This window comes from Lactuca serriola, chromosome 2 (assembly GCF_051521515.1).
Source record: "Lactuca serriola cultivar US96UC23 chromosome 2, Lser_US96UC23_V15, whole genome shotgun sequence".
In the NCBI taxonomy this organism is placed as follows: Eukaryota; Viridiplantae; Streptophyta; class Magnoliopsida; order Asterales; family Asteraceae; genus Lactuca; species Lactuca serriola.
Genome location: NC_136409.1, coordinates 216,377,694 through 216,388,139, shown reverse-complemented (window position 1 = coordinate 216,388,139; position 10,446 = coordinate 216,377,694). Strand labels below are relative to the sequence as shown.

Sequence of the window (10,446 nt, the reverse complement as noted above, 5' to 3'; positions counted from 1 at the left end):
CTTGTAAATACCTACGTGTGGATATAAAGAACGTCAAAAACGGAGCTCGTATGCAAAAATTATGACCTTTCGAAGATGCAACTGTCTAAGGACATGACACGTGGCAGAAAACCTAGCTGCCTTAAGTCACAACGTGAAAATGAAGTTCACGACGTGAAACGTGTCAAGGACACTAATCAGGGCTAGAAAACACGTGTTAAAGCTATGGGGTGACTCATGGATGTGCACGGCGTGACCCTAGGTATGTCACGACGTAAAATGGCCCAGAACAACCTATAAATAGCAATCAAGACCCTTTCATTCCTTACACCTTCTACTTTCTTTCTCTCTCGTTTTCTCGAAGGCCGTTTCCCTTCCCGAGCCTGACAACGACGAGCCTCAGACCGTTTAGATTCTATAGATCACGCTACTAGGGTGAGTTTCACGGCCCTAGTTTTTAATATTTTCGGGGGAAAACGCATGCTAAATATTGTATATACGTTAATATTATGTCTATATGATAGTATATTAGTATCAGCGTAGACAACTATATTAACCGGGATATAGTTGTTTAAATGTAATATTTTAAATATATACAACTATTATCAACTTGTTAACATGTTATTATACTAATGTAGACCTTGAGTTATACTCGGGAGTTCTATATATACTATGTGTGATATAGCCTCGATGCTATACTCGAGAGTTATATATTGATTTATAAGTATGTTATTATTGTTGGTTTTATGTCAAGATAAAACTAGGAACATTATATGTTGTTATTGGTTTTATGTCAAGATAAAACCTGGTTTTACCTCAAGTTATAGCTGTTATACCGCTTAAATGTTATGAAGTTAGGAGTAATGTTTAAAAGCATAGTTTAGTAACTTAGGGTTTTAGACACAAAAATGCTTTTGTTGTTAGAACTATAGAACGTCGTCAAAGTTTACATGAGCTATTGTATTAATCATCTATGATTAGGGATCTTAGTGTGAGTCCTTTTACTTGTAACCGTTAATCCCGTGTGAGCGAGGAAGTTATGTATGGATCTATGTGGGTTAACGCCCCATCCATGGTTGTTGCGTATAACCCAAACGGTTTTACGGTGGACTATAGATATATACGGGTTGACAACCCCACTCGTGGTTGCTAGCTCCAACCCAACGGTATTCGGGTGACAAACTTGCCTAATTTACTACCTTCCGACGTCGATAAAGCGTGCGAAAACTACCGTAAGGTGTGATCCTTGTAACTACCCCAATGCGTGATACTTGTAACTACCACAAGGTGTATAAATATGTCAATATCAACTTTGACTTCCGTTGACTTTCCCAAAATAGCAACGCACTTTCATCTAAACTTCAAACGGTCATAACTTTTTCATACAAATTCTGTTTTTGACGATCTTTATATTCACAAAAATCATCTCAACAAGCCCTATAACATTCATCAACCATGTTTTGCTAAATAGCATTGTTCAATTTAAAGTAACTCAATGCTCTATTCCTCCTACTCGTCTCTTATCATTTTATATCTTTTGAAGTGATACATAGGTACGAAAGACAGGTATTTCAAGGCCTGGTATGCAACACCATATTTTCATAAAGGTTCAAAAATGGATAGGCCGGTCACAAGTCACAAGTCAAACTTAATATTACCAAACATTTGTAATATTAAACGATTAATATGTTGTTTTTAATGGAGCTATCAAGAATGTCACGAAACAACCGATAATACGACAACGACAAGTAATTATGAAATTTCTTGTTTAACTTCAAACTTTGTTTAGCATATCAATTTATTATACTCTTCTTAATTCGGCTATTTTAATCATACAAGAAAAGAAAACCATAATGATGAATTATCTTCATAACATGTGCAAAACTCATTTTTAAGTGATTTCACAACATAAACCGGTTGAACAAACTCGAATAGCACGTGGATTATAAAAAGGAAAGAAAAAAGGTTAAAAAGAACGAACGTTCAGACAAACAAACCCAAATGGTTGGAAAACGGAAATAAGATAAAACAATAACCCTAGGTACAACTACTGCCACGTGCATCGTCCTTCAATGGCGATCAGATTTAGGTAGATCACCCTTTCATCCTACCCTCCTCATTTAGGAGAACCTAGCCGCTGCTCATCTACCCCAACTACACGCCTTTAATTTCATCAAAATTCAAATCACATTTGCAGGACTTACTTAATTCATGATCTATACTGTGGGACCTCATTAAGTCGTTAGTTTCCTTACCCATAAATCCTTCTAACCATCCGCACATTTCTTCGAATCTCATTTTCCCAGATCTCAGAATCTCCTACTTCGCATTGTTTTCTCCGTTTCCCCATAAAAGTGCGTCACTCCAAGTAGCTTGCAGCTTCTGGTTCCTAATCTTATCACCGGAAAGATGAAGGTGCTCGTCACCACTCGGAGCGGAAGAGAGTTAATCGATGGTGGCCTCGTCCTTGATAGCTCTGTAAGTTTAATTTCATTTCAATTTCCGTCTGTGTGATTCTAAATATATTTTTGGGGGTTTCGTGGTTGTGACTAGTTTTTGGGTTCTGCCAGGCTACCGTGGCTGATTTGCAGGAGGCAATTCATAAGCGAAGTAAGTGTCCTTTGTAAATAAATCGTTGTTTTAATATAAGTATTATGTATCTATTCGTAATTTCTACGAACTATATCCTTCCTTTTGATTGGAAACTACTTCCACCTATCAGATTCAAATCGATCCAAATAACTTCAGTTTTGAAATTACAAAAACTAAATGAATTTAATAGTTTAGGCGCAGAAACAGAGAGAATTAGGGCATACGATTCAGACAATTTGGTTTTAGACTTCCATTCATTTGTTTAACATAGCATCATACTTTGATCTCACACAAATGACAAATCTTATATCAACAGTCAAGAAATACTACCCTTCAAGACAACGCCTGACCCTACCCCTCCAGCCAGGGTCCAAAGAAAAGCCGGTTGTCCTCCAATACAAAAAAAGTCTCAAAGAGTACACCACTGGAAACCCCAATTCCGACACCATAACTGTAGTCTTCAAGGACTTGGGCCCACAAGTCTCATACCGAACTCTCTTCTTCTTCGAGTATCTGGGCCCACTCATCCTCTACCCCCTCTTCTACTACCTCCCGGTATACCAGTACTTCGGGTACAAACTCGAAAAACGTGTGATCCACCCTGTTCAAACAATAGCAATGTACTATTGGTGCTTCCACTATTTCAAACGTATCATGGAGACCTTCTTTATACATCGATTCAGTCATGCGACTTCACCTCTTTCAAATGTGTTCAGGAACTGTGCTTATTACTGGTCTTTCGGGTGTTACATTGCTTATTATGTTAATCACCCGCTTTACACACCTGTAAATGATCTTCAAGTGAAGATTGGGTTAGGGTTTGGGTTGATTATGCAGATTTCAAATTTGTATTGCCATGTCATCTTGAGGAATCTTCGTAGCCCGAGTGGGAATGGAGGGTATCAGATCCCACGTGGCTTTTTGTTTAATATTGTGACATGTGCGAATTACACAACCGAGATTTATCAGTGGTTAGGGTTTAATGTTGCTACACAGACTGTTGCGGGTTATGTCTTTTTGATTGTTGCTGCTTCCATTATGACTAATTGGGCCTTGGCTAAACATCGTCGTCTCAGAAGGGTAATTTTTCTTCGCCTTTTTAAGTTGTTCTTTTTGTATTAATTTATTTAAAAAAAAAAAGAAACAAAATTTAAATCTATCTAGTTGTTGCTCTGATACTATGTTTTTTTTGTTGACAGTTATTTGATGGGAAGGAAGGACGCCCTAAGTATCCTCGCAGATGGGTGATATTGCCTCCATTCCTGTGAGCGAAACTACAGGTGGCATGTGAATGTGATGTGTCTCATTTTCATTGGTTTTGGATTATCAGATGGATTTGGTGATGTTATGAGTTCGTTTTAGTCCTAAAAGTTTTACATGTTGAGTTCTGAATCATATACTTGCCACAACTCTTATCAGATGGCTTATTTGTATTGCTAGTTTTGAGTTTTTCTTTTTGTTAAATCTCTGGATCTTTCCCAAATTTATGACATCTTGAATAGAGGTATGTCTGGGTTTATTTTTTTTCATCTGTTGGCTAAATAGAGATATGGTTATTGATGCTTTAATAGTTGTTGGAGAATAGTAGGATACAAGGGCCACTCACATTGCAAAAGGAATTAAGGAAACAACAAAATAGAACACAATTTTTTTTATTATTTTATTTTTGAAATCCAACCACGTTAAGTTTAATTCTTTATTTATAAAATGGTTTTGATGAATGGCATGTTAAACGATCGCGTGTTTAGTTTTGTTTCGATTGATTGTAAGTTTTGTTGCAATGAATGTAAGGGTAAGTAAGATACGTTATCTATACTATATATTAAAATAAGACTGCTCAAAAAATTTCATTCAAACATTTTTCTTCTGAAATTTTGCAATATTTTGTTATAAAAAGGATAAATAATGAAGATGAATTATGTTTACCTAGAATATTAGAACAATTTTTATGGTGATTGAAAAACATACATTATCAAATACAATCAATATATTTTGTAATTAATTTAATATAATAATTGATCTGACAATGAATAATTTTATAATACAAAAATATAAACAAATTATATTTTATAAATGATAACAATTGATAAAATAACAAATGAACTCTAAAAAGTATAACAGTATGAACTAAAGTTGTGGGCCGTGTGGCCTTTCGGTATATACACTAGTTTGATATCATATCAAATTAGGAAAGAGCCATGCGGGGCTAGAAATAATTTAAAGTTTTCTACAAAGAAAAAAAATTAATTGGAAATAATTTAGAGTTTTGTAAAAAAAAAATTGGCCCAAAAGTGATAGTTTCCAAAAACATATAAAACGAAATGCAAGAGCGTACAGTAGGGCTGACTACCAATTGACCAAGGAAGGGCAAATATCGAAATAGAACAATATTGGAAAAAGTATCGAAATAGAACAATTTTGGAAAAGAAAGGGGTCAAATTGACAATTGAACATATTTGTATGGGAGGAGATTGTAGTGGTAAAAATTGAAAGGATGAAAACTTTAAAACCCTTAAAGATTGGTGGCAGAATTCTAAACTCCTAAACTTTAACAATGTTGGAAAAAGAAGGGGTCAAATTGACAATTAAACATATTTGTGTGGGTGGAGATTATAGTGGTAAAAGTTGAAGGGATGAAAACTATAAAACCCCTAAAGAGTGGTGGCAGATTTGTAAAGTCATAAACTTTACTGATCAAACATGCTATGCGCTTTAATATATATATATATATATATATATATATATATATATATATATATATATATATATATATATATATATATATATATTAACAAAGTCTTATTAATAACAATAAGAAAACATGTTATGAGGAATAATATTTTACAAACAACTTACAAATTTCAAAAAACTTTTTATAAGCAACATTACAAGTTTTATTTGTAAATATATGTCTTTATCTAAAATTAACAATTTTAATCATTCTTTATTTTGAACTCTAGATAGGACAACATATAATTGACCATGGATGACAAAACATACATGTATGATACGTAATGGGCTATTTGTTTTGTAAAACATAGATGTGGCGTATGCTATTCAATCTACACAAAAGAAAAAAAATAGAAAAAGACAAAGAAAAAAGAAATAGAAAAGAAAGCAACAATCATAATTTTAAAAAAAGTCAACTAATTTATACCTTATTATTTATTGCAGTAAAAAATAGTGATACGGTTTTGGAAATATAAAAAGTAAAATTAACCATATAATAATTGTTTGAACAAAATCTACAAATATATGACATTGTAATATCTTTGATTTCATATTTCATTTTAAGATGAATATTTTAATTTTAACTGATTTTATATTCAGAATGCAATTGTACTGTAAGAAGTTTTAATCTTGAATTGGTATTGGTTTGTCATTATTTCAACGATATGTAATTTTTAATTATTAGTTGTTAATTTTTAATTGTTAATTGTTAATATCTTAGTTATGCATGTTAGAAAGATAATGTAAAAACTATTAAATAATATGTTTAAATGTCGTAAGATGACAAATAAAAGGAAATTGAAATTTAAAATGAATTAAATGTAAAAGTGAATAGCAAAAAGGTGACATCTAGCATGTATAATTGATTAGGAGGTGTTAGAGTTTGACATATGGTAATAGGAGATTCAACCTATTTATTTATTAGAAAAGAAGATTATTTAAATACAAAAATATATAAAATAAAAATTAAATTAAAAATTTTAAAAACAACATTAATAAACTTAAAGAACATCAATAAACTTAAATAAAAATTACATTGAATCTATAATACTTTTATGAATTTCCTTTTCACTGTTAACGTCGTTTCAAGATTAATTGATGTTAACGTCGTTTTAAGATTAACTGATAAAACATTATTGATCGACATCTTCACATCTCGCTTCCTTTTTAAGCATTGCAATTAATAGTTTAATACTCCTCAAACTCTTCCTTATAAAAGTTTAAGTCTTTTGGTTCAAATATGTTTGTCTTGTCCTTGAAGACGTTGTAGCTCGTTATCCTTTATCCCTTCCAATCGACCGTCAAAAGTGGTTCTTCCAGTGCACTCTCGTCGACATCATTATTGTGGTTGATCGTATTACGGGTGCCTGAAGTTTGCGTTTACCCGTTTGTTTCAAACGTTTTAGAACGTCTGTTGGATTCGATTGATTGCATAAGTGCATCCGCCTTACGTGTCTATTTTGAAATCGTTTTGAGTTGTGATAGGTACATGCTTTGTGATGGGTACATGCTTTAACCTTGTGTTCGTTCCATTATTGTTGGATAACGGTATGTAATATGTAAAAAAGTGTTTCTTCCATTTATATACATGTTGGTAACATCATTGAAAATGTTGTTGAAGTTGATACAAATAGCCCTCAAATTGCGCAATTTAGAAGAAAGAAGGTTGTTATTCCAATAAACATCATTTTCCATTTCTTTGTGGAAATAGTCTAAAACTCATTCCCAAAAACTTATAGTGGATTGGTAGTTTCTAGATGGTTATCTTGGGAGATGAATATCCAAATACGTGTTAATGTAGCTTCCTCACCTTCAGACCAACTCCTAAGGACTTTCTGTGCCATCGTGTTTTTTGTCTTTTTTTTTCAAAGGTTTAGGTTGCTCCTTCATTGTGTTTTGGGTACCAAATCGGGGTACTTATTTATGCCTGTGTTGTGGTTGAAATTGTTATTATAAGAAGATGTTTGGTTGCAATGAGATTAGTTATTGGTAAGGATTAGGTTGATAGGGTGTTGGAAAGAATTTTGTTTAAGTGGTAGTTGAAAAATCTTTTGATGTGCATTGGTGAACCTTGTAGCATACTTATCAAGTTATCACTCCCCAAACCTAAATGTACGGTGATTGGGTTAGTTAAGTGGTAGTTTGTTTGAGTTTTGACCCATGTTTAAATAAAATAACAGGTAAGAAAATATAAGATTTAAATGAGTATATAATGAAAAGTTGTAATGTAGAAGTATTGTGGTTAATTGGTTAGTATTTATAAAGTAAAATATAAATTATTTGTTAAAATTATTTTTATTTAAAAAACCCAACAATCAATTTTTTTGTTTATTTTCTTCCTTTCATTTTGCGTTGTGAGCTGTGGTTGAGACCACATATGGCCACGAACGCATCATTTGCCACGACATTACAATGCGACATTGTATGTATACCCAATAACATAAGGCTATCAGATACAACCTTCAAGGTCTTTACTCTAAAATTGTTTCACCTCAATGCCACCATAGCTTCACTACGGTGTTGTTTGTTTTTCTATAAAAACCTCTTCAAACCACTTATTGCTGCGCTGCGCAGCACACGCGCAGCATTTTCCCTCTCGCAGCAATTTGTTTTTTGGAAGACTTCAGACTACAAAACCTCTGCGCGTGTGCTGCGTGACGCAGCACTTGACTTGCCTCTTCTAACCTCTTCAGCTTTCATTTTTTCTAAGTGTTTTTTTAAGAATTTTTTGTATAACTTTTTTTAAATTTTTTTTTTTTAAACTTTAATTTTCTTAAATTTTTATTTACGGATGTGACACATATTATTTTTATAATTTCCACGATTTTTTAACATGATTTTTTTAATTTTTTTTTACCGTTTTATTAATTTTTCAATTTTAGTTGCATCTTTTTTAACGTGTGTATTTTTTTTACGAACTTTGTAGACAATGTTTGCAATACTTTCTTAATTTTTTTATTATTTTCTTTTTTAATGTTTTTTAAAATTAGTTTTTTTTTTCTAGAATAAAACTATTAGCTTCTTTTACATTTTTTAAAGTTTTTTTAAGAAAAAAAGTTTTATATTTTTGTTTTTTAACATGTTCTTTTTATTATTATTTCAATGTTTTAAAACTAGAATTATTAAATTTCGGTGTTGAGAATTATTTTCAGTTTATAAAATTAGTTTATTTAAATTTCAGTTTATTGCACCAGTCTGCAGATGTTAAAAAACAAACAAGTTTCTTATTATAGGCTGCAGCCGTTTGTTCCACCTCTTCTGCTACAGAGGATTGCAGAGGTGGTCCGCAGACTTCATGATTTTTCGCTTCGAAAAACCAAACAACACCTACATCTTCAATAACACTTCACAAACCTTAGAAAATATCCACCACTTCACATCATCTTTATCGTTTTACTTTATATTTATTTTAATATGACATTTATAAAATTAAAATTATATAAATAATAAATAAATTAGTTACATAACTAATAATTATGTTAACTTCTTTTAAGAAAACAACATTTTATTACTGAAAATTAAAAATTATATAATTAAAAATAAAAAAAAAACAATAACAATTAAAAGTTAAACATTAAAAAAATAAAAACTATTATTCATTGTTGTCGTCACTGTTAGCCTAGTTGTCCTCATCGCCATGGTTCAGTTGTCTTTGATATATATACTCCGTCAAATTTTGACAATCGAAGTGTCTTCATCTATTTTGCATCATGTATTGTAAGTTTGCGTGCAACATTATTACGACCCATGGCTCCATACTTATTGAGGTTTTAGTCTTTTTGATGTCATTTGAACTTTTATCTTGTTGATCCAATATGGTGATTGCCATTTTCGGAAAGAGTGAAAAAAAATATATCATCCTCATTGATGAAGATGAAGAAGAAAACCATTTATCTTTTTGTTATGTTTGTGTAGAATATTTAGAATTATAAAATGATTGTGTGAGTTTTGTAAAAAAATGTGTGAGATTTATAGGATTATTAAAAGCGATTAGTAATAAAAGTTTTTTTTTTTTTTTGAAAGTTATATCATCTTTGTCATCCATTCTTTCTGATTTGTGAAGCTGCATAATTAACCTTATTCCACAGTCCACACCATGTTTACAATCATGTTGGGCCGGTGTTCACACATGGGTGGCTAAGCCATATTTACATATGCTTACGAGTTACGACCACCTATATCGGACAGCGTATAGGCTAATAGTGTGCTTTGGCCCATGATAAGAGCCTCATAAGTGGTGTGAATTTTATATAGAAAAAATCTAATATTCAAAATTTATACACGTCCATACAAAAACTCAAGAAATTAAATCTAGGGAGGCCAATATTCAAAATCTATACACGTCCAAAATATTCATACAAAAACTTAAGAAATTAAATCTAGGGAGGGCCTTAGCATGTGCTATCCTTCGCATTTATCTTCCATAGACCATAGGTAATAGATATTTTAAATACATTTGTATACTTTTATAAATTATAGTTAATTTATAAAATCGTTGCTCATGTACAAATTCGATTTTGTAATAGATTTTCGGCTTCCACTATCACAGTGTCGTTTTATACCTGTTCAAATATATATATTATTTTAAATAACACAAACAATCTTACATAAATATATGTATGGTGAACACATACACATACACATGCGCACGTATATATCACCTGCACAATTCAACTCATATAGAATATACACATAGCAATTAGCAAGATTCAAAAAAGTATTATATATATTGGTGGTGTGGTAGTGGTAGGGTGGATATATCATGAAAGTGATTTATATAGATTATTTTATTATTGAGTTGCTAATATAATCTATTCAAAGATTGACAACTGTGGATGATAGGAAAAGCTTTTCTATCTAGTTGGAAGTTGGAACCCTTTTTTCATTTCATATACTGTATTTCTTTATTTATTATATCTTAAAAATTATTATTTTTCCCACAAAGTTATTTTTCTAAAATCAAATTTTGTTTGAAAACGCTAAAATACGAAAATGCATATATATGTTGTGTTTTAAATAAACGATCAGTCTATAAAACTCATTTAGAGAACGATTAAGACAAAAACTCCTTACCAAAATCGAAATACAACAAATTATTGATTTTTTAATTCGTTCTATCATTTAAACATAAAGAATAGCACATGT

General features: G+C 31.5%; 1 protein-coding gene across 1 annotated transcript; it reads left to right on the top strand.

Annotated features, from left to right (window-relative positions):
- The first annotated feature begins 2,033 nt into the window (after positions 1-2,033).
- On the top strand, positions 2,034-4,100 carry CER10 (3-oxo-5-alpha-steroid 4-dehydrogenase family protein). The gene is made up of 4 exons (XM_079026877.1): positions 2,034-2,457; positions 2,550-2,589; positions 2,888-3,651; positions 3,771-4,100. Exons 1-4 carry the CDS (start codon positions 2,389-2,391, stop codon positions 3,837-3,839), a joined length of 942 nt encoding a protein of 313 aa, XP_078883003.1. The 5' UTR covers positions 2,034-2,388; the 3' UTR covers positions 3,840-4,100.
- Positions 4,101-10,446: the final 6,346 nt, after the last annotated feature.

What these genes read in the sequence shown, in the direction of transcription:
- CER10 (XM_079026877.1), top strand. Translation starts at nt 2,389, where the DNA reads ATGAAGGTGCTCGTCACCACTCGGAGCGGAAGAGAGTTAATCGATGGT. An exon ending in GCCTCGTCCTTGATAGCTCT is followed by an intron (nt 2,458 to 2,549) that starts GTAAGTTTAATT and finishes GGGTTCTGCCAG; the next exon opens with GCTACCGTGGCTGATTTGCA. An exon ending in AACATCGTCGTCTCAGAAGG is followed by an intron (nt 3,652 to 3,770) that starts GTAATTTTTCTT and finishes TTTTGTTGACAG; the next exon opens with TTATTTGATGGGAAGGAAGG.